This window comes from Miniopterus natalensis, chromosome 7, assembly GCF_054644295.1.
Source record: "Miniopterus natalensis isolate mMinNat1 chromosome 7, mMinNat1.hap1, whole genome shotgun sequence".
NCBI lineage: Eukaryota > Metazoa > Chordata > Mammalia > Chiroptera > Miniopteridae > Miniopterus > Miniopterus natalensis.
Window position 1 is genome coordinate 13,098,921 of NC_142087.1, and position 24,982 is coordinate 13,123,902.

The following is a 24,982-nucleotide window of genomic DNA, read 5'->3' on the forward strand; positions in this document are numbered from 1 at the left end:
TTCTGTTGTGGGTTATCATTGCACTTGCAGTGATTTTCATGTCCCACACCTCTATCAAATAAAGGGTAGTCTCAGAGTCATAACTGAGTATCTCAAGCATAACAGGAGAGCCTATATCATTGCAGATGCCAAGACAATTCCTTTGCCTTTAATATGCAAAACGAGGCCACACCCTCTTCTCTCATTCACAAGGGCTTGCTGGCAATGGTTAGAGAACTCTAGAAAAAGAAAAGAGGAACACATAGGAGAGAGGGATCAGATGGGGAAGTAGCCAGGGAAGAGACTTTTAAGGAGAGTGTGATCAGCAACATCTAATGCTGATAGGAAGTTGAGTCACATAGGCATGAAGGGTTTGTGACATACAAGTGCACACAAAGCTATACCTGCATCCACACCCAAAGAAGAGTACACATGCACACAGATGTATGTGTGCAGGTCCACCTACACTCATGTGTACATGCCTCTGCACACACTGAGACGCGTGTGCATGCACAGAGAAGAATGTAATAAAGGAGTGTGCGCATGAGACCGTGCATGTGAATACACATGTGCAGGCAGGAGGACACATGCACTCAGGCACAAAGGTGTCTGCACAGACATAGGCACATGTGTGTTCACAGAGCCACCCGGATCTGTGCACACTCCTAGAAATACATGCTCACACCTAATGAAGCCCTGCCAGTTCCAAACCAGCAACTCGTAACTAAATAAATATGATAAACAACTCCCTCCAGATGGCTCCACACGCACACCCACTCCTCCTGCTCGGAGGGATGGCACATTCTATGCCAATAAATCCTCCGGTTTGAAAACATTTGCCTTCTTAATTGGCCTGTTTACGGGTAAAATATGTTTCCGCGTAGTGCTCTGCCAGAAAGGGATTCCAAGACGCCCACCCACCCAGGGTTCATCTCAGAGACAGGACCAGGGTGCCGGGGAGGTCCAGCTTGACCCACTCACAGGGATAAGACCCAAAGGGGGAGAGCATCTCGCTACTGCCAGGGCAGCTCACGCAGTCCCTTTTCCTTCCCTGCCCGTTTCTTTCTTTGGATGCACCCTCTGCATACCGCACAGTCTAAGGTCCTCAGAGCAATCCTCTGCTTCTCACTTCCATTTCCCTGGCGGCGTGCCTGCGAGGTGTGATAGCACGACGCCTATAGTGGGCTGAAGGGTGGTCCCCACAAAAGACACCTCCACATCCAAATCCCCGGGACCTGTGACTATGACCTTATTTGTAAAAAGGGACTTTGAAAATAAAGTTAAATTAAGGATCTTAAGATGATATCATCCTGGATTCCCCAGGTGGGCCCTAAATCTAACGATAAGTGTCCTATAAGAGATAGAAGATGATACGAAGGCGGGGCAGGGAGGAGGCTAGAAGCCAAGGCTTGCTGGCGAAGCAGGCAAGGAAGGGTTCTCCCTCAGAGGCCCTGCCCGCATCTCGATTTAGGGCTTCTGCTCTGTGCCGCGCGAGAATAAACTTCTGTTGTCTGAGGTCACTTCACCTGCGGTCAGCTGCTGCAGCAGCCTCGGAAGCCAGTACACTCCCTCTTTCTCGTGGGGGGACGGCACAGAGCTGGGACTTCAGCTCCCCCTGCTCTTCTCTCTGACGCCTCACAGGTTCCTAAGGAGAGCCACCGCAGAGATGGGTCCACTGAGGCCCAGGAAGGGCAGGGGGTCAACCAGCGGCAAGGACGGGGTCCCAACCCAGGACGCTGACTGTCCTCGCGCCACACCCGCGGCCGTTTCCCCATCAGGAGGAGAGTGGGCAGGACGCGCAGCTCGGGCAAGCCCTGAGGTGACGGTGCCCCTCAGGAACCAATCCTGGGATCCACTAGGGACGGAGAGAAAGGAGGCCCCTCGGGGGCTCCGTTTTCCTCCAGTGCGGGCCCAGGGTGGGTGAATCCTGAGGCTCCCTCACAGCGGCTCCCCACGCGGCGCTCGGGACCAGCCACCTCTCCTGCCACGTGCCCCGCCCCACAGAGGAAGGCGGGCACCCGCACCTCTCCTCCCCGCGGAGGTGGGCGGAGGCCAGCGCTGACCCGAGAAGGAGCGTACCTGCCAAAATGGACTCCATGTAGTTAGCCGGCCCGAATTAATAACCAGAGGCCGCCCGCCGCCGCAGGCAGAGGCCTCTCCCGCAGGCCGCGTCTCGTGGGGCTGCCGGCGGCTCAACCAGCTTTATAGGGCAGTTTGAATGTCTTTCGCCCAATGGTCTGAGATCTGCCCATCCAATCAGAACTGCATAGCTTTCCTGACCAATCAGAGCAGCTCCATAATGGCCAATCAGAATGTGTGATTCTGACCCATCAGACTGTTGATCGACCAATCAGACTGCAAATTTGTATTCCTCACATTCACAAAAATGGACCAATCTAGGACCAGGGTGGGAACTTTCTTCACAAAAAGCTGTCTCCCCCTTATCGCAGAGGAACGAACTTTCAGTTTCAACCGCTGCGTTTCCCTGATTTGTAAACTGTTTAACTGAATAAAGCTTCTCCTTCTACTCACCTCAGATTGGGGACTCCTGTTGGCATTAGATTGGTGGCATCAAACTTTTGTTGACACCAGAGAGAGGAAGCCACACACCAGGCCACACAGCTGGTTAGTTCCAGAGTGGGGATTCGAACTCAGATCTTTTGGCTTCAAAGGCCATGCTGCCTCCCAGGTAAGAGCTGTGATGTTTCCCAGGGCCAGGCAATGCAGCCAGGCCACCAGAAGCAGAGTGAGACCCTGGTTTCTCTTTCTCACCCTTAAAGAGCCAGTTTATGACTCAGCGGCCCCAACGTGCCCAGGTTGGAGTAGGTGTACAGTTTGAGTCACCCACTGTGTGACCTTGGCCAAGTCACTCTCCCTCTCTGAACTTCCATTTTCTCATCTGTAAAATGGGAAACATACTAATAGCCACCCCTAAGGGTTATTGTGAAAAATGATGGAAATAAAACCCAGAAAGCCCTTAGCAACACACTGAGCACCCAGTAAGTCTTTAATAAATATTGGCTGGTATTAAAGTGAACTTAGAGGCCAGTGAGAGGACCGTGGCCATGGTAGGTCACTTTATAACCAAAGTGAGGCCAGGACAACAGCAGAGTGGGCTGAGCCAGGCTGTGGCCCTGCCCCTGTGCTCATTACCATTTCTCCCCAAAAGACACCAAATCCTCTCCTGGTGACTCAGCCCAGGCACTGTTCTGAGAGCTGAGAGGTGGCCAGGAGTGATCTACATGGACAGGGACAGGGAAGCAGACTCACCCCACCTCAGCCAGCCCACCTTTCCTGGAGGTATGCAATAGATACTCAGAATAGGCAGCTTCAGTGCCTCTTCTTCCCTCTTCATAGGAACATCATCTGGATTTATAACCAATGTGACAGCTACGAGTTCAGAGCCTGGCTAACATGAACAGAAACCAGATCATCAACATTAGCCAAGAGGGGTTGGCTAAGGTTAAATGTAGGAAGAAAAGGAAAGTGGCAATATTGTTGTCACTAAACCAGGTCCATTGAACCCTCACTGTTCTGCAGAGACACTGACCACATGGGGTCCGGGGTCAGGGCTCTGGTCCCCCACCTCCACTGCAGGCCAAGCAGCTACGCAATGGTCTTCCCTGTAAGATCTCATTTGATTAAATTATTCTGTTACCAAAAACAGTTTGAAAACCCCTGTCCTGGTCCAACTATCCTTTTCATCAATTAATTCATTTATTCAACTAGCAAGTATGAAGCACCTACTAAGTGCAGACACACAGCAGTACTGAGCACAGGAATACAATGGTTGCTGCCAGGAATGCATGGGAAGCAATGACAATATATAACTGGAGAGCCACGGGTGGGAGAAGCAGGCCAGGCAGAAGAACCTTGTCCTCACTCTTAAAGACAAGAGGCAGCAGGGGAGTGACAACATCTTGCCTAGATATTAAAAGCTGCCTCTGGTAGCTGAGTGGAGAATGATTTGTAGGGGGTCAGGGAGATAGAAGGGAGGCCAGTGAGGAGGCCTTGACAAATGAATGATGCTGGTGGCCTGGACCAGAGCCATGGCAAGCGTCATAGGTGTGAGACCTGTGCAACTTCATAGGGCCCTCACTCAGAAGGGCCCCATACTTGGTTTAATAATCTGTTGTCACTGTCTTAGAATTCTTAATACTTTTTGAACAATGAACCCCATATTTCATTCTGCACTGACTCTGGCAAATTCCATAAAGGGTCCTGACCAAAGCAGAGAAATAATCTTTCTTAAACACTCAAAGTCATAAACAGACCTTTTCCCACTGGTGTGCTAGAACCAGCTTCTACCAGCTCCAAGAGCCAATTGTTCAATTTTGAGGAATTTTGTTGTCATGTTGGTAGCTTGAAATTGGTCATGGTGAAAGTATTTACACTATGGAAATCAGCAAACATTACACTGATCAGGATATTTTTTTAAAAGACATTTCTTCACCAGGGGTTCCCCAGAGTGCTTCCAAGGGCCACCTTGGCAGTGTGCTAAAAATGATAGTTTTGGGGCATTCTTCCCCAGGCCTATTGGGTGACCCTGCAGGGTGTAGAGTGGGGCTCTGGGTGATTCCGAAGCCCCTTGAGGCTGCAGGGCCAGATCAAGAAGGCTGAGGCCCTACTCAGTGGGTCCACAAGCTCCACTGGAAATACGGGCAGAGGAAACCGGTTTTGTGGAGTTAGAAAAGGAAATCCGTCTGAGGTGTGGGGGTGGCAGGTCACTAAGAGAGCAAAGGGGCAGCAGTTTGGGGTACCGAAGTTCCTGGCCTGGAACCCAGCCCTCCCCTCCCACGTGGAGGCCAAGCCCAAGGGGGAGGTGTTACCTACAGTGCTGCCCCCCTTTGCTGGCAGGGACCTTCAACAGAGAGACCTTCTAGAGGACCAGTGAGCTGCGCACAGCCTCACGGCTCCTAGCAGAGTGGGCACGCGGTAAATAAGGACTATTATTATTACGAATGTTGTTACAATGGCCCCACCTCCTGGCTGGGTTGCCGGCTGTCTCTTCCAGCCTCTCCTCTCACCCTCCGCCCGCTCCCCAGGCTCTGACAGCAGCTGGGGCCACCACACATCCATTCCCCACCACTGTCACATCGGGGTCCCCTGCAGCCTCGCATCAGAGAACCCCAGCAAGGGGGCAGGTGGAGATGGCGGGGAGGCGGGTGTCGATTCACCCTCTCCACACCCCCCTCCTCCCGCCCACCCTTCCGGGAGCGCAGACCACCCAGGAAGAGCCCCTCCTCTCCGCGCCGTTGCAGCGAAGCGCAGGGTCTCACTGCCTGGGAGATGGCGCCACCTGCAGACCCCCCTGCGCGCTGCGGCGTCAGCCCCTCAAACCCGGGAGGAAGGGGCAGATAGGACCCCGACTCTAGGGGCCTGGGCGGGGCTCCCGCACGGAACCGCAGTCAGCATCACACTGCCCCCCGCTGCCTTGGGGCGCGGAAGGAGCCGTCCCAAAACGTGTTCGGTAGAACCCACACCCTGACCAAGGAGTTTGGAAAATGCCCCTTGAAGATTGTCCCAGTCATATTTGCCCCTAAAGTCTGACTTGAGTTAACCCTTCAGTTCCCTAACATGAACACTGAGACCACGGTTAAGTTATTTTTTTCTAGGCCTAAGTTGCCTCATCTGCAGAATGGGGGAGAGGGTATTTCACTAGAAGAGCCTATCTCAAAGCCCAGGGGGGATCCTCAGACTTTAATGAGAAAGAGAATCACCTGGTAGCATGTTTAAAATGCAATTTCCAGGGCCCCACCTCCCAATAAATTCTGATCCATACATTAACCTGCGGGTTGAAGCGGTTTCTGAGAGATTCTGATGCAGATGTTCTGCCAACCCCAGCATGAGAAACACAGAAGGAACTGGACTCAAAGAGTCTGGAAAAGCAGGCAGGGGATGCCAGACCATGCCTCAAATGTGGAAGCTGTGACTCTACCCAGAGGGCAATAAGAACCACAGGAGCTTTTATTTTATTTGTTTTTATTGATTGATTTTAGAGAGAGATGAAGGGGTGTGAAGAGAGAGACACTGATTTCTGTTCCACTGATTTATGCATTCATTGGTTGATTCATGCATATGCCTGACAGGGGATTGAACTTACAACCTTTGTGTATTGGGACAACACTCTAACCAACTGAGCTACTGGGCTAGGGCATGGAGCTTTTAGATGGGGAGTGACAGCTCTTTAGAAAGATCACTCTGGCACTGGCTACTACGAAGAAAGGGTTGGTGGGGGTTGGATGAGGTGACTGGCAGAGATCAGGGAGGTAACTGCTTAAGTCACCCAGATGAGTCAGTGGTGTCCTGGACCAGGTGGTGACAGTGGAGGAGGGGACATATTTCAGAGGTAAATTCTTTAAATCCTTTGGAATATGAGAATACATTAGAATTTGATTATGTTTATTGCTTATCCCAGCCTTTTAAAACCTCAAGGGATTATGTATTATGTACATAATATAATGGTACAGTGGTATATACTTATTGAGTACAGGCCAAATCACTTTTACAGTCCTGCGTTCAGACTACATTGAGGCCCTCACACTGTGAGGAAGCTCAATCCATATGGAGAGGCCGCATTCTCCTGCTGACAGCCCAGGGGAGGTCCTAGCTTACTACCAGCATCAATAGTCCCACGCACCAGAGGACTGAAGAGGTCTCCTGGTTATTCCAGCTGAAGTCATCACTAGCCTTCAGGTCTTTGTGGGTGAGACCCCAGTTATCACCGAACAGAGATAAGTTGTCCCCACTGGGCCTTTTTACTCTTAGCAAAAAGATTTCCAAAAGAGTTGGCCTCCCTCTTTGGACCCTAGTATTAGGTCACATTCACATTCAGTTGGCACCTTTTAAGGGAAAAAAGGAAGAGTCTCTGCCCCTCCCAAACCACCATGGCAGGGAAGGTCTTCCAGGGCTGAATCTTTTTTTTTTGTTTTTTATTTTTACAGAGAGAGAGAGGGAGAGAGAAACATGGATGAGAAACATCAATCAGCTGCTTCCTGCATGCCCCCCACTGGGGATTGAGCCCCACAACTGGGGCATGTGCCCTGACCTGGAATCCAATTTTTAATGCATGGGATGATGGTCAACCAATCAAGTCACACTGGCCAGGGCAAAGGCTGGATTTTTGTGGATCAGCTGCTCATAGCTCTGTGACCTTGGGCAAGTCACTTTATCCTTCTGAGCCTGTTTTTTCAGCTGTAAAATTGGGCAATGAGTGGTCCTGCCCTGAAAACAGTTCTTGTATGGATTAAATAAAATGAAGCAGACTAAGTGCCGTTTTAATAAATGCTCCCTTACCGTTTGCCATTCTTTTGGGACTATTCTTGTTGAAAACCAAAAGATCCAGACAAGTAATGTCACTGTGAGCAGAACATTTCTGCTTCAGTTTGTGTCACGTTGTGGGAATTTGGGCCCAGTTTAGCCACAGCCTCATAGAAATCTAGCTTGGGACTGGCACAGAGTCTGGGCTGCAGGACCCAAAGGTCTGTGCTTCTATCCCAGCTCCACCTGTCTCCTCTGAGTAAGGCCAGGATGCAGCTCAGCAGGAAGGAAGGAAGCTATTTCTGCAGGGTGGGTACCCAGTGTAGATAAAGACCTAGCCAGGAAAACAGGGAAGTTTTCATGTCTTAGCTCTGCCAGTACTTGCTATAGGATTTGAAGCACCTTGGTACTTCAGTTTCCCCATCTATAATTCATTTCATAAATACTTACCAAAAGTCGACCGACTCTATCATTGTCCAGCTCAAGCCCACAAGGATGCCCAGGCCTTTGCACATGCTGTTAAAAACTATCCTCCCAACCCTGGCCTGTATGGCTCAGGGGTTGGAGCATCGTCCCGCACACCGAAGCGTCAGTGGTTGGATTCCCAGTCAAGGGCACTTACCTGGGTTGCAGGTTCGGTCCCCAGCCCTGGTCAGGGCGCGTGCAGGAGGCAACCAATCGATGTCTCTCACACTGATGTTTCTCCCTCTTCCCTCTCCCTTCCATTCTCTAAAAATCAATAGAAAAAATATCCTCAGGTGAGGATTAACAATAAAAAAACTACACTGTCTTTCCCCTTCCTGAGTCCTTAGTGCCTCTCAATCTTGGATGAGACAGTGCTTCCTCCCACAAGCCCTTCTGGGTCAGTCACCCTCTTCTCAATGGATTTTACTACCTTGATTACCTGGTGTGTGGCAGCAATGGTGATGAAGGGGAGGATGACCATGGCCTAATTTTCCCACCAAACCATGAGCTTTGTGAGAGCTGGCACAAAGGTGTCCAAAATACGGTTGTTGAGTAAATCGCCTTCATGAGACAAGAAATTCATTCGCTTGTTCTGTCACTTACTAGCAGTGGAACCCAAAGCTTCTCTAAGCTCTGGTTTTCCCATCTAACAAGTGGGGCCCATATCTGTTTCCGCCCTCTATCTCAGAACTTTCTAAACCCTGCTGGGTGCTCTACAGGCGTGACCTTATAGCTATACGAGGCAGCACAGGGGAATAAATAGTGTCCCCCCAAACTCATGTTCACTTGCAATCTCAAAATGTGACTGTATTTGGAAGTAGGGTCTTTGCACATGTAATTAAGTAGAGGATCAAGATGAGAGCATATTAATTTAGGGTGGGCCCTAACAATGACAAGTGTCCATGTAAGAGACAGAAAAGGGGGTCTGGCAGTTCCCGTCATCCACACCTGGTTGAGAAGCCCCTGAGGCAGCTGATGAAAAGAGCTTGATGTCCATTCTACCTCCCACACCAATGATGCCCAGGGACTTCCACCAGCTGAGAAGGTGGAAGCTGGCAGCAAGCATTGCCAGTAGATTGTTCTTGAGGTAGAAAGAAAACTTCTGACAATAGCCAACCTCATAAAATTTCAAGCCACTGGTCAAGTCGTAATTCTATGCATGGCACCCCTGGAAAGAGAAGCAATGAAGGGTAAACACAGCTTCACAGACAGGTCCCACCCCCTTGTTTCACAGATGGGAAAATGAGATTCAAGGCAGGGGCAAACTTGTCCCAGGGCACCCAGTGAGCAATGGTAGTGTTTACTTGTGAACTCAGGTGGGCTTCCTCTCAGTTCTGCCAATCTGTGTGCAGAATTAAGGATGACTGCACAGACCCACTTTTATGAGGGAGAGGGTCCAGAGCATTCATAAGATTCTCACGGGGATATGAGACTAAAGAAGAGAGTGGAAGAGTCCAGGCCAAAGTCACATGGCAAGTCACAGTAGACCTGAGACTACCAGCTGTGTCCTAGATTCTCAGTCATTGCCCTACACTTGCTCCTCATTGGAAAGGCCATTTTCTTCAATGCACCTGATTGAAGGGCTAGACAGTAGGAACACCATGGTTTCCAACAGGTGGAGAATCTGTTGTCCTGCTGGCACTGCCCACAGACACTGATGAGAAGAACTAGGGAAGACCCTGGAGCTACAAAGAATCAACTCACTCTTAAACTGTTCCCAAAAGGACCCCAAGCAAGGTGAAGGCGACAGGTACATGGCTTTCAGGGCCTAAACACATTTCTGGTAAGTCATGCTCTGCTCTTTGGTTCAAATTGTTGATTTACGTCATGCTCAAGTTTCCCATGTTTCCACAGGCTCCACTGGACCACACTGACCTGGAAAGGGTCAACTCCCAAAGCAAATGAGAGACTGATTGAACACAACAGCAAAGTATGAAAATTAATTGAGATATTTAATAGACAGTGCAAACCATAATTTTATCTGAATATAAATGTATGCACATGTTTCCAATGAGTTATCTATCAGTTATCACAAACAGCAACAAGGACCTTAGAGCTATGTTAGAAAAACATATAGCTGGAATTTAACTCTAACAATCTCGCTTGTTCTCAAGAGAATATCATCCATTTCAAATCAGTGTCACAAACTCCAAAAGACCAGGGGAGTGAAAGTGAGGAGTGGGCTAGAATAGGAAACACAGGGGTCAGTACACAGGTGATGGACAGAAATACAGCTCTCAAGGAAACCAAAATCAGATGCATTATTACAGCTAAGGACAAGGAAAAGCCTATGGCTTTTAAAAAACGACTTTTCTGCCAGTACCATACAAGTCTTACAAAGAGATGTGTGACAAGTCAACTGACTTAAAAGGACAGAGGCTACATTTTCAGATCATTTCAACTGCAAACGGTCGACCCTTTCCATTGAGGTTCAGCAGTGGAGTTAGCGTAGTCCAGAAGCTCAATGTTGGATTTGCAAATACAGTTTATTTTACAGAAATTCAACATTATAAACAGCAGGCACCTCCCACCCCACCCACCCGCCCCTACCACCCGCCCATCCCGCTGGGTGCAGACCATGCTATGCAGAGTGAGCAGTGATGCAGCCCTACTGCTCTGGAGGGAGATTTGAGAGCGATGGAACCTGCCTGCACCACGTCTTGCTTGCCCTGCACACGCACACGCCTGGCCATTTGCAGGCCACCAGAGTCTGTCTGGGCCCAGCTCGAAACGGACCAGTTAATTAAAGGTCCCAGCCCACTTCTCCAATTCCTTCATGTCCTCGTCTTCCTCTTCCTTCTTCTTGGCTGTGTGATAAGAAAAAGGTAATTTACAAGGGCCGGTTGCAGTCCTCTCAACACATTCTGGCTGGGTGCCAGGGCCGTCCTACATGGCATCTGCAAAAGCGGCCCTGCCCTTGCAGCCACCTCAGCTCCAGGCTATCAGCAGACTGCTTCTCTGTGCCTAAAAGCTGCAACATAAAACTCCAGATAACCAGGCACACTTTCCCCAGAACCTCCCCTCCACCAGCACCGGGCCAGACAAAACAAGGATTCTACACTGAGACTCAGGATTCGGGCGAGGCCTCAGTCCCAGGGCATCCAAGGTGGGGGAGAGAAGGAAAAATACCAGAAGAAATCAAATCCTCGCTACCCTCCTTCCCCCGCAAGGGACTTGACCCGCCTCTCCATAGCCGCAAGCAACTTGCTGGACATTCGGACTTCCTTTGCCCCTATCCCGGCCACCTGAGCAGCTGACTCAACTGGAGGGGCCCTCTCTCCTTGAAACTGGGAGGGTGAGGTGAGTACCCGCTCCTCTGGTGCTCTCTATCAGATCAAACTGCTTCCCCTTTTCCAGTTTTGTGTGGAATGCTTCCACCCAAGCGTAAAATAATGGGGGAAGGGAGGAGGAGGAGCAGGCAGAAGGAAATGAAGGTTTTATAGAACCAGGTCTTTTAAAAAGCCAAGCTGTTTCCTTCCCACGGTGACTGCCTCCGCGCCCCAGGCTTTTACAGGTGTGCACAGCACAGGATTCTAGACAGGGAACAAGAGCTATCCTAGAATTAAACTCTCACACCTTCTCCCAGCGCCTTGGTTGATGACAGAGGGAAAATCATTCCGGAGTACGGATTCTCAACTAGGGGTGACCCCCTACCCCCCACATCCCCAAAGGGACATCTGGCAATGTCTGGAGATATTTTTGGCTGTCACAACTTAGGAAGGGGGTACTGCTGGCATCTAGTGGATAGAGAGGCCAGGGGTACTGTTCAATATTCACAGTGCGCAAGACAGGCCTCCTACCCAGGCCCAGCCCAAAGGACGATCTATGTTAACAGTGCCGCGGTTAAGAAACCCTGATCTAGAGAGAACCTAGGAAAAGGCAGGTGACACTGTCTCTGGGGCCATCACAACAGATTCCACCTGGTTCTCAACCCTGGGCAACTCCAGACCCAAAGTGAGGCCAACTGACCATGAGAGCACCCACCACGTGGCATCATGGGTGTGTCAGGACTCTGGATAAGAAATACTCACTGGGTTTTGATGGTAGAGCTATAGAGGGAACATTCGGTAGAGGGACTGTTTCAGGTCCACTGATTTCCAGCAAATTCTTGTCTAGTTCCTCCTGTTCTAGCTCTTCTAATTCTGCCATGAGCTCATCCTGGTAAAAAGAAACACAAGAATGAGAGAGATACCCCTGGGAATCCCAGCCCCCACCTCTTGCCTGATGGCTGACAAGACACATACCCCTTCTGAGAAGATCAGAGGGGAGGTGAACTCCAGGTCCACACACTGTGACACAAATATCCCAAACTCGCTTCTACTTGTAAATATAGCATACAATCGAACAATACTGATGCCTGTGTCCTGTACTGGGCTATGCGCATCTTGAGAAAACAGATTATATCTTCTCATCCTACTTCTTTATCTCAGACTGGACAGACCAAGTGAATGTGCAGGAATATTTGCTGAATTGAAATTAACTTGACTAGTCCATCAAACTCCAGTCGGAAAACATGAAAATCCATTCTGGCAGCCAAGGGTAGGAACCACAGGCTGCTTTATCAGCTACACCGTGGGAATCAGACAGCACAAAGAATCAGGTTCAGTGGAGAGGGCCTGACCTCAGTGGACTCAAATCTAAGGCAGAATGGAGTGCCTTCAACAGGGTCTGTTACTGTATTTTAAAAACCTGAGAGACTCAAAGCCCTACTTGCTACAGTAGAAATTGGTAGGTGGCCAAGTTCCAGATGGATTCTCTCAAGAGTCAGATGTGCAGGGTAACTACTTGTTGAAACCAATTATTGACCTAAAGCCTGCTCTGGGGTTCCAGCAAAGGTTCCTTTACTTCACCCTAACCTTCTACTGCAAACAGTAAAAGCATCCCTCAAATTAGAGAGTTAGGGAGGGTTAATACCATGCCCTGTTTGTACCAATCTCTGGAGGGATGAGAACTGGTGATTTCCATGCCCAGCTGGCATAGCTCAGCAGTTGAGCATCGACCAATGATCCAGGAGATGTTGGTTTGATTCCCGGTCAGGGCACATGCCCAGGTTGTGGGCTCGATTCCCAGTAGAGGGTGTGCAGGAGGCAGCCGATCAATGACTCTCTCATCATTGAAGTTTCTGTCTCTCTCTCTCCCTCCCTCTCCCTTCCTCTCTCTGAAAACAATAAAGGCATATTAAAAAAAAAAAGAACTGGTGATTTCCAAACCACATACTGCCTGCCAGAGTCTTCAACAGGATATCAAAGGGTAGCTGGTATCATTTGTGAAGCTTGTATGACCTGCATGAAAACACTCACTTCATCAAACTCTTCTCCAAACCCTACAGGTTTTGAAATAGCTGTTGAAATCTCTTCTGCAAGTTCTTGCTGGTCAGCAATGTCCTGCATTAACTCGTCAACTTTATCAATGTCCCTGTAAATGAAATGGACAGATGTCATAACAACGATCAGTTTATGCAGAGAGTCTGTGAGGCAGGAGCAGAAACCCTGCTCCACACAATCTGCTTCCCAGATCCACCCCCTACAATTACTCCCTGTGAGGAATTACGTTTTTGTCTTTATTATCTTCCTCTTACCCTTTGAAATACAGAACCACAGAATCAGAGGATGGAAGTATCCTTAGATACCAACCTAATCCAACACTCTAAGGAAATAAGGCTTAGCAAACTTAGGGATGACAGTCATGGTCTCTCATGTAAGCTAGTAAACATGTCACATGAAACCACAGGACTTTAAACTCCTGGGCCAATAGCTCTTCCTCAAGCTCAAGGGAAACTCTGTACAGGGGGAATGAGCTCTTTGTGTTACAGTGGAAACAAATCATAAAATGTAGCTGTGCCACTGACAGGTCCTTCCCATCTACTCAAATCCACTTGTGGTTCCTCTATCAGACCCCAAAGAAAAGGTAAACATGCAGAATTATTTTCTATACCCTGTCAATCTCAATCATAAACATAATTAACATAATATGTACACATATACTTCAAAGTGTGCACAGTATTTATTGAGATGTGCTCTGTACTAGGCTTTCTGGAGTACACAGAAACAAAGCAGACATGGACCACACACTTAGGAAGCTCAGTCCAATGAACATGCACCTTCAGACAACACCTCACTTATTTGAAGGCTACTTTTTCCGCAATCCCACATTTCTAGAGCAAAGAGCAAACTTTTCCTATAAAGGGCCAAATAGTAAATTAGAATTTGTGGGTCATTTGATCTCTGTGGCAAATACTCAACCCTACTATGTGGCACAAAAAACAGCTATAAACAATATGTAAATTAATGGGTACAACTGTGTTTCAATAAAGCTTTATTTACAAAAATAGGTGACAGGCCCATAAGCTGCATTTTGCCAATCCCTATTCCACAGCATGGTTGGGTACTTAAAAAGGAGCAAGAAGGGGCTCTAAGCACCCCCATATATATGATGCCAAGTCCAAACACTAAAACAAATACAGAATTTTGTTCATGGGAGAGGTCCTCATTTGAAATCTATTGTTATCCTGGCCTTTAATTACAATTGTAACAAGTGTGATTACCTAGTTTCTTAGGCCACCATATAAGAGGAGTAGCCACATAAAGGAGGGGCTGCTAAAGTCAAGAACACTATCAATATGACAGCCAAAAGCCCAAGGGCAAGGGGGAGGCAGAAACTTCCACCAGAAGCATTCATAAGAATATAGAGATCCAAAGCCCTCAGATGTACCACTTTTCAGGGCCCCAGATAGCATCAGGAAAAAGTCACAGGTATTGGTTCTAATCCCAGTTCTATTTAAGCTCATATAACCCAGGGCAAGTCCCTGGGAACATGGCTTCCCCACCTTGATAATCAGAGGCCTGGGTGAGAGGACCTCCTAAGGACCTTTCCAGCTTGAAACTCTGCTCATCACAGTAACTCTGAATCTCACTCCATGAGATGTGCTTCCAAAGGCAGCAAGATACATAATTTGTTTTAGAAGGAGTTCCAAAAAGAATGTAAATTAAAACAAACTCAGATGCTTGGGTGGGTAAAGGGATTTCCCAAGGCCATGGCGTGAGCTCCAAGCATTCCAGGGCAAGCACTGCCCTGCCACATGGGTGCCCCCCCTCCACCAGCGGGTGGCCACATACATGTTGTCGTGGGCAGCTTTCATAGCCTTGGCGGCATAGCCCATGTTCTTGAGCACCTCAGTGTTGGTGTTGGCATTCTCTAGGGCCTCTCGCTGGAATTCGATGGTTGATAGCGTGCCATCAATCTGTGCCAGTTGCTTTTCATACCTCTTCTTGCGCTTCAGTGCCTGGAGGGCCGCTGCATGGGGAGAAAACAGGGTTTCAGAGAGGTAATGTCCTGGGGTTCACTTGAGTCTTTCCTCTAATTTAAAAAAATATATGTTTTATTGATTTTAGAGAGAAGAGGAAGAGAGAGAAACATCAATAAGAAGGAAACATCAATCAGCAGCTGCCTCCTGCATTCCCCCTTCAGGGGACTGAGCCAGCTACCAGGGCATGTACCCTGACTGGGAATCAAACCAGCAACCTCTTGGTACAGGAACCACACTCAACCAACTGAGCCACACTGGTCAGGACTCTTCTCTAATTTTAATGGATGTACCTCAGTTGTTGCTTCACTATAACACAAAGAACACATTCAGTTTTCTGAGAAAACTATAGAAAATTCACAAGCAAATAAGCACATAAGCAAAAGCTCACATTCTCTGGTAGACACACATACACACACAAAAATCAAAGCATAAAGAGGAATTCAGAGAAAGAATGTGCTTTGAGGTCAAACTATGTTAGGTTCAAAACCCAGCTCATAGACTTTGGTGAGCAGCTTAGCTTCCCCAATAGGTTCACTGTGAGAAGTAAATGAGAGAATATATGTAAACACCTACCATAACATTAAACAGTAGACACCCAAAAAACAGCAGCTCTAATTATGATAAAGCAATTTTAAGGTAACACTTTATGTAAACTAAATTATAAAAATAATAAATGATGACTATACCCAGTAATGGATCACTTGGGGTAAAAACGCTATTTCACTGTACATAGCTGACAACTGTAAATTGTTATAATGCTTTTGAAAAGTAACATGGCAACATACAGCACCAGGCATAATGACGTTTCTGCTCTCTGACCCAGTAATTTCCTTCTGTAAATGTATTCAACAAAAGTAGAAAGTCCCATGACTGAAGATGGTTACTATAGCATTCTCTATCATAGAAAACACAACAGAATAAAGACAGAACTCCCTGCCAGGGACAAATCTAGAGTGTGACCATTTGGTCATGTCAATGTCATCACCTATCTTGGTTCTGGCATGTTAAGGCTATAGAGGTCATTTTGTTTTAAGGCCCAATGTTTTACATAAATATGTGCTGGCTCTTAGTGTCTTGCCTTGTACTTCTCCAAATTCCTGATGGCTAATTTAAAAAAGTACTAGATTTTCATCACAAGGAAAAAATTAATAACTATGTGAGGTGATGGGTGTTAACTAAACTTATTGTAGAAATCATGTTGTAGTACTATATATGTATATCAAATCAATATGTTATACAGCTAAGACATACAATATTATGTCAATTATATCTCAATAAAACAGGTGGAGATGGGGAAAAATAACCCAAGTACTGAGTTAACAAGGCGTTCATCTAAACCAAATGTTCAAAAAAAGGGCATACAAAGAGTTCCCTTTTCTGCCAAAGAACCTCAGTGTCATTCATAAACACAATGGCTTTACTGAAATCTAACCCAGATCAATAGAAGTTTAAAAGGCTGCTTTTAGATGGAAAAAAATAGTCTTTGGCATCTCCATATTTAATTATGCCTCTGCTGGTTTCAAGAGAGTAATTACAGCAGCAATTATAGAATCTAATAACCAGCTTTATTGGCTCTGAAAGCTGAAGCAAAAACAACTCCAACCATGTTGAAATAAACATTGGTCTCGAGACAGTTGCTTCATTTGCTTCATTAGACACTCTGAACAGCTACTTGAAGGAAAAATACAGAAGACATACCTTAAAAAGCAGAGAGAGCAGTGGAAAAGACATTCACCCAGGACCAGAAACTCCTTCTGTGAGACATGTTAGTGACTGTACATAAACCATTTTCAGAGAACACATCAGTTTAATACAACTAGGCAGGACGTTCCTTTCTTCTAGGCAAAGACAGACTTGGCTTCTCTTTGAAGAGTTTCTGAGGAGTGCAAGTTTGCTTGTCTGACCTGGGGCATTCAGTATAGGGCCATTAGCCCAGGGCATCTCAAAAGATGCTAAGAAGTCATAACCGTACACTCATTACTTGTATACAGAGAGACTGGGCATGGGCGGGAAGGTCCAGTAATACCATATCCTCTTACTAACTGAATGACGGTGTCTACAGTTCTTTCAAAGACCCAAGGTTTTACATCTGAATTCATCTAGCAAAAAGCACAAGGGCTGTGGGGGAAGGAAAAGAGTGCTGCTTCTTTATCACTCTCAGCATGAACTACATAGCAAACAGGAATACACTCTAGAAGACACTTACACACAAGTGCAACATTGAGAATTCTGAAGAACCCTCCACAGCCTGGTCATGGCAGGGCTTCTGGCAGGCAGGGAGTGAGTGAAGCTGAGGGGATAATCATTTAGATCCTCCTTGCTCATCGCATTCATAAAGAAACCTTAGATGTTCAGGGTACCCTTGGCTCAGGGTACTCAGATGGGGCCAGTTAGCTATAGGGCCTGCTCCTTAGCCATACCAGAAAATCTCATAATTCATGGGTTTGGAGTCGAGTCTTCAGAAGGGTCTTGCCTCAATAGTAGGGAATAGCTAGCCTTACACTAGACAAACACTGCACTGGGCCCACCCAACGAATCTTAAAAATAAAGACAAACTGTTATTGAGGAAATTATTCCCAAACAAAGCTTAGAATACATATAGAAATACATAAATATCCAGTACCCAACAAGGTATAATTTACATCAACAGCCAATCAAAAGTTACCATGCAAAGAGGCGGGTGAATACTATCCAGAATGCAAAGAAAAATCCATCAATCACAAGTCACCCAGAACTAATACAGATGGAAAGTTAGCAAAGACTAATGTTTACATTTACAAACTCAAAGACACAGCAATAGAAACTACCAAAATAAAACACAAAAAAAAGAATTTTTAAAATAAACAGAGGGTCCAATGAACTGTGCAATAACTCCAAGAAGCCCACATAAGTATAATTGGAGTCCTCAAAGGAAAGAGGTAGATGAAAAAATATTTCAAAAAATAATGGCTGCCCGGCCATAGTGGCTCAGTGGGTTGAGTGTCATCCTGTGCACCACGGGGTTGCAGTTCAATTCCCAGTCTCGGTAGTGCCTGGGTTAGAGGTTAGATCCCCGGTTGGGGTATGTGCAGAGGGCAGCCATTGGATGTTTCTCTCTCACATCAATGTTTCTGTTTCTCCCCTTCCCTCCCTCCCTACCTCTCGTTAAGCATGTCCTCGGGTGAGAATTAAAATAATAACAATAATGATAATAATAATAGTAATACTAATACAAATAATGGCTATTTTTCCAATTTGAGAAAAAGTATAAACCCACAGAACCAAGAAGCTCAATGAACCTTGAGCATAAGAAACATGAAGAAAACTACACCAAAACACATCATAATAAAACTGCTCAAAACCAGTAATAAAATCTTAAGGCCCTGGCTGGGTAGCTCAGTTGGTTAGAGCATCATCCTGATACACCAAGGTTGCAGGTTCAAGCCCCATTCAGGGCACATACAAGAATCAACCAATGAATGCATCAATAAGAGGAATAACAAATGTGTCTCTCCTCCCCCAACCCGGGTCTAAAGTCAATAAATAAAAATTTGGGGAACAAATACCTTAAAAGTAACCAAAGGAAAAAAATACACATTACACACAGAACAACACAGAATAACAGATTTCTCACAGGAAACAATGCTAGTGAGACAGTGGAACACTATTTTTTTAAGTACTGAAAGAAAAAAAGTCAACCTAGAATTCTAAACCTAGTGAAATCTTCTAAAAATAAAAGCAAAATAAAGACAACATAAAGATCTTTTCAACAAGGAAAAGCTGAAAGAATTCATCACCAGCAGACCCACACTACAAAATGTTTTAAAGGAAGCCCTTGAGACAGAAGGAAAATGATACCATATGAAAATATAGCTCTACACGGGTATGAAGAGCACCAGGAAGGAGAAATACTTGGGTAAACATATAAAATTTTAAAATTATTTAAATCTTTTTTTTTTAACAAAAATAATAATATAGTGTGGGGTTTAGAACATATGTAAAAGTAAAATGTATGACAATAATAGCACATAAGCCAGGAGAGGAGAAATGGGAGTGTACTGTCATAAGGCTCACGTACTATACATGAGGTGGTAATAGTATCACTTGAAAGTAGACTGCAATAAGTTAAAGATGGAGGTTACTGCCTGCATTCCCCTCACTGTGACACTACCAGGCACAGTTCTGCCTACCAGGACTCTCCATTCTCAGGAATCTGTACATCTGCAGTAGTAAGAAGAAAAAGATTACCACATTTAAGAAAGCAGTGATATTCAAAAACATGGCTGTGGCCCTGGCCGGTGTTGCTCAGTGGTTAGAGTGTTGGCCTGTGGACTGAAGGGTCATGGGTTTGATTCCTGGTCAAGGGCACATACCTGGGTTGCAGGTTCGATCATCCCCTGCCCTAGTCGGGGTGCATGCGGAGGCAACCAATCAATGTGTCTGTGTCACATCGATGTTTCTCTCTGCCTGCCCCACTTCCACTCTCTCTGAAAATCAATGAAAAAAGTATCAGATGAGTATTAATAAAAAAAAAAAAAACACAAGTGGCTGTGGTCTTCACAGAGGAGGAGCTGGGGCTGGCTGGACTCTGCCCAGAGGAAGCTGTGCAGAGACGTTATGCTGGAGAACTTCAGGAACCTGGTCTCAGTGGGGCATCAATCATGCAAACAAGACATGGTCCACTTAGTAAGGGGACATATCCCAGGCAGAAGGAACAGAGAGGCATGAGAGAATGGGAGAGGGAGCAAAGAAAGATAAAAACTCCAGAAAGAAACTCAAGAATAGTTTTATATGTCTTAATAAGGAACTGTTGGATTTTATCCCTGGATTAGAGGGAAGCCACTGAAAGATGGACAGGAACATAATCAGATTTGCATTTCGGAAATATCCTTATGGCTGGTATGAAGAGAAAGGAATGGCAACCACTGTACTAATCCACAGGTTTGGATTTCAAGGGCTTGAACTAAGGCCACAGCAGAGGGTCTAAGCAGGAGAGGATGAACTTGAGATACACCAGGAGGGAAGACTCCACAGGCCTGGAAACCTGTTTGAATGTGCAGGGTAAGGAAATGGAGAGGGAGTCAGAAACAAAGTCCAGGCTCCTGGTAGGAGAACCTGGGTGGCTGAGATGCCATTTCTCTGAGACTAGTGACTTAGAGGAGAGAAGTTGGGTCAGGAAGAGAGAAACCATTCTCACCAGATCTTTCTGTGGTGCTATGGGCTTCAAAATTTAAATTAGTACCTGAAATTTGAACTAACATTCTTTAAATCCATATGATTAAGATAGAAGAGTCTGAATGGGTCAAATCTAAGTAATTCCTTATTAAACTGTAAAGAGCACAGGATTCAAAGGTAACCTAATTGCTACCATGGATGCATGTATGTGTCAGGAGAATATATAGGTATGTATTTGTAATTTACAGAGACTATCTCTGGGTCTTATAATTGGTTACTCTGGGAGACACAATGAGTGGCTAGGGCAGGGATGGAACTTTGCAAATTATGTACTGTTAACAATAAATACATCTAATCAAATCAAACAAAAAAGTAACTTAAATAAAACAGCCAATACCTAGATATGAAAAGGCAGTTATACTTAAAAAAGCAAACATTTACTAAGAATAACTTAATTATGCCTGGCACTGAAGCCATGGACTGGTCTTACCAGGAGTAAAGGCACTGACTGCATTCCTCTCCCCAGGCTCCCAACTCGCCAGGTCCCAGGCTGGAAGCTCTTAGCTGGGCTTACCTGGGGTGACCAGGTCCTTGGCTGGAAAGGGAAGCACAGCGTGCCCTTGGTTCCCATTCCCAGGCTGGGATGAAATGTTTCTTTTCTAATTAGCTTTTCTTTCTCTACTTCCAAATGAATCCACACCAAGAGCCCCCTTCTGCCTGAGCAAACATGAGAGCACCCTGGCAACTGCAATGACAACAGAGGTCTGGTAGCTGGGGTCATTTGTAGGGAAGTGGGGAGAGGGAAAATGGCAGCAGAAAACACTTTCCAATGTTGTTCCAAAGCAAAAGGAAAACCAAACCAGCCTTTTCTCCTTTTAGAATCAGACAGACATGACGAGGGTGGTAGAGACAAATCACCCTCCTTGCCCAAATAACAGCAAGGGATGGAGGGCAAGAGGAGCCACAGGAAACTGGTGCTCTTCGGAGGAAAAAATCATTCCTTGGTCCCCCCAAAATGGGAGCACACAACCTATACTAGTGCACATCTTTATTTTCATACTGCTTGTAATTTAATTAGAATGTGAGCTCTTGAACAGAGGGACTGCGTCTCCCTATCTCAGTATCCTTGGTACATAGTAGGTGCTCAGGAGAATGGTGGCTGGACAAACACACTCTTGGAGAGTAAATCTGACCTTGTTTGTACAGAGGAGAAAACTAAGGCCCAAGGAGGTACAGGCAGAGAGAAAGGTATTCAGTAAACCCCTGCAGAATGAAAGCTTGGTAGATGGGTGGGCCTAGGACCAGAATGCGGGTCTCTAGTCATTCCTCACAAGCCCTGCTGGGACTGGGGAAGAATGGAAGAGCAGGAGCAGTAAGCTCTATTAGTAAGGAGGAGAAAAGTGTAGGCAGCAACTGTTTTCTTAAGGAGCAACCCTCTCAGACCCCAAACCTCCAGAAACAGACCCTGCCTCCCTGGCCATAGGGTGGAGTAGGTTTGTGATCTAAGCTGGGCCAAAGAACTGCTTCCTCCTGGATTATGGTGATTGATCTAGTCATAAACACATGACCCAAGCAGCCAATCAGATTCCTTCTCTAGTATTTTTCTAACAATGCTAGAAGAGAAATGGGGGTAAAGGGAAATACAGACTTCCTCCATGCCAGGATCCACAGCTATAAGTCAGAGCAGCCTGCAGTCACGGCCCAGACTCACGGAGAAGTCAATAAGAGTGAGTTAACATGCAGAAAGACCAGCTCCACCCTGCCCTTCCTCACAGTCATGTGAGTCAGTAAACCCCCCTTCTGCAGAGTAAGCCGGTATGAGCTGGCATTCTGTCTCCTGCAGAACCACTGGCCATGCAAGGAATGAGGCAGAACAAAAAAGAGAAGGGGAGACAAGCTGGAGCAGGGATCCTCAACTGGGGGATCTGTGGACCCCTACCACAACATGCAAAATTTCAACATGTAGTTTTCTGAGGACACGGCACTTAATAGATTTGCAAAAGAGAATGATCCTACAAAGACTTAAAAATGAGGGAGCTAGAGAAAAAGGAGATATTCCAAAAGCCAGGGCCTCCTAATGAGGATCTCTCATGAGGCCTTGATTGGTCCACCAAGTTTTGTAGGTCTACTTCCTCAGTAATTCCATCTCCCAATCCTCCTGCCTCAACTTCCTTTATACCTTTCCCACTGCAACAGCCTTTGCACAAATAACAGAATTGATGTTTTCTTCTAGCTACTCTGCCCTTGGCAACTTCTGTGCTGGGTTTTTATCCTAAGTTCTGAGTAGAGTAACCATACATCCTGGTTTTCCTGGGATAGTCCCAGTTGGTATCTGCTATACCAAAATTATTAATGGCACACCCTTTCATTCTCGTAAATGTCCTGATTTGGATGATATAAAGTCACCCTACCACCCAGGAATCATGAGAACCTCCCTCTTCCCTTTTCTTTCTAGCCACAAATTCTGTCCTACAGTGAGGAGATTCATAGAGTGAAGGTTCTGGGGATCTCAGGGAAAAAAGATTTCTAGAGGACATGGTCACATTTTGGCTCTATGAGCAGCACCATGGTGGTCAGCAAGAACAAGTGCCTTACAAAAGGGGGCAGAGGGAGCCAAGAAGAAAGCGGTTGACCCATTTTCTAAGAAAGATTGGTGTGATATGAAAGCATCAACTATGTTCAATACCAGAAATACTGGAAAAACACTAGTCATGAGAACTCAACGAAGCAAAATTCCATCTGATGGTTTCAAGGGTCATGTTTTTGTTTTTTTGTTAATCCTCACCTGAGGATATTTTTTCCATTGATTTTTAGAGAGAGTGGAAGGGAGAAGGGAGGAGAGAGAAACATTGACGTGCTTCCCACACTAGCACTCACCCCGACTGGGGCGAGGCATCGAATCTGCAACCCGGGTACGTGCCCTTGACTGGGAATCAAATCCAAGACTCTCCGGTGCACAGGCTGATACTCTAACCACACCAGCCAGGGGTCAAGGGTCATGTTTCTGAAGTGAGCCTAGCTGATCTGCAGAATGATGCTTTATTTCGAAAATTCAAGCTAACTACTAAAGATGTTCAGGGCAAAAACTGCCTAATTTCTATGGCATGGATCTTACCTGTGGCAAAATGTGTCCCATGGTTTAAAAAAAAAAAAAAAAAAGGGCAGACCATGATTGAAGCTCAAGTTGATGTCAAGACTACCAATGTTATTTGCTTTGTCTATTCTGTGCTGGTTTTACTAAAAAACACAATCCCATTCGGAAAACCACTTATACTCCTCGGCATTCAACAAGTCTGCCAAATCTAGAAGATGATGGAAATCATGACCCAAGAGTTGCAGATAAATGACTTGGGAAAAGTGGTTAATAAATTTATTCCAGATAGCATTGGAAAAGGCATAGAAAAGGCTTGTCAATCTATTTATCCACTCCATGATGTCTTTGCTAGAAAAAGCAAAATGTGGAAGCAGCTGAAGTTTGAACTGGGAAAATTCATGGAATTCCATGGTGAAGGCAGCAGTTCTGGAAAAGCTATTGGATATGAGATTGGTGCTAAAATTGAACACACTGGTGGATATAAGCTCCCCAGTCCAAGAATCTGTGTAGAATTCAGACTTTTAATAGTGACAAATAAAACCTATTTGTGATGTTTAAAAAAAAAGTACCCTGCCAATCTACCTAGGTAAGAGGGACAAGGCAGGAGTTTGGCTGAAGTCCTGGTGTCTCTGTCTCTGTCTCTCTCTCTCACACACACACACACTTTCCCATCTTTGGGAGAATCTGCCTATTTCTACACTTACCCTCCCTGGCTGAGGAGCCAGGTAGTTAACAATTCCCACCTCCTCTCCCATAGCCTTTGCCACCCCTCCCAATTATGGGGACCCAAATCAAGGCTGGAACCTGGAAGGCAGCTTCAGCCTCTCCCTTATTAGGGGCTGGAAAAGCCTCTCTTCCCACAGATCACCAGCCTAAGCTGCAGCTCCCAGATCTTCAGCATACCAAGGGAAGGCCGGTCCAACAGCTGGCAATGAAGACTCAAGGGCAAGAGGACTATGTCCAAGGTAGGGCCTTGCGTGGAACCAGTGAGGTATGTGTTCTTGGGGGCAAGGGGCTGTGCTAGGTCCTTGTTCACAAGGTTGTGGGCTAGGTATGTGAGCTGGGGAAGGAAGGGGGAAGAGAGAATGTATGTGGATTCAGGTGGAGTTGTCTCTTCCGGTCCCTTCTCTACTTGTCACCAGTGGTTCTTCTAAACATAGACCTTAGGCCCTGGTCAGGTGTCTCAGTTGGATGGAGCATCATCCTGTACACCAAAAGGTTGTGGGTTCAATTTCCAGTCGGGGTGTGTACAGGAGGCAACCAATCAGTGTTTCTCTCTCTCATGGATGTTGTTCTCTCTTTCTCTCTCTCTAAAAATCAATAAAAACATATCTTCAGCCCAGCCAGTGTGGCTCAGTGGTTCATTGTGTCGACCTATAAACCAGGAAGTCATGGCTTGATCTCCAGCAGGGGGCGTGCAGAAGGCAGCCAATCAATGACTCTCATCATTGATGTTTCTATCTCTCTCTCCCTCTCTCTGAAATCAATATAAACATAAAAAAAAAAAAAAAGAGTTTCTGAGCTTAAAAAAAAAAGTCCTCAGGTGAGGATTAAATAAATAAATAAATGGAGTGGAAAAATAAGGAACTGAACACTTTGCGGGGGGGGTAATAAACACAAGCCTTAACGTTCCTCTCCCCTGCCTAGAAAATCCTGCACTGGTTTTCATTCGCTAAGCTTCCTCAGGCTTCCAGTTCTCCTGGAATGCCCTTCTCTCTCCTCAC

At 46.2% G+C, this 24,982-nt stretch overlaps 1 protein-coding gene across 1 annotated transcript in view; it reads right to left on the reverse strand.

Annotated features, from left to right (window-relative positions):
• Positions 1–10,248: 10,248 nt before the first annotated feature.
• CHMP4B (charged multivesicular body protein 4B) overlaps positions 10,249–24,982 on the reverse strand; it is a 35,510-nt gene continuing 20,776 nt past the window's right edge. Inside the window, exons 2-5 of the mRNA XM_016200657.2 lie at positions 14,820–14,997; positions 13,005–13,119; positions 11,736–11,862; positions 10,249–10,511 (exon numbers count right to left, since the gene is read on the reverse strand). Of these exons, the coding sequence (XP_016056143.1) occupies positions 10,444–10,511; positions 11,736–11,862; positions 13,005–13,119; positions 14,820–14,997 (488 nt within the window). The 3' untranslated portion in view covers positions 10,249–10,443. The remainder of the gene's footprint in view (positions 10,512–11,735; positions 11,863–13,004; positions 13,120–14,819; positions 14,998–24,982) is intronic.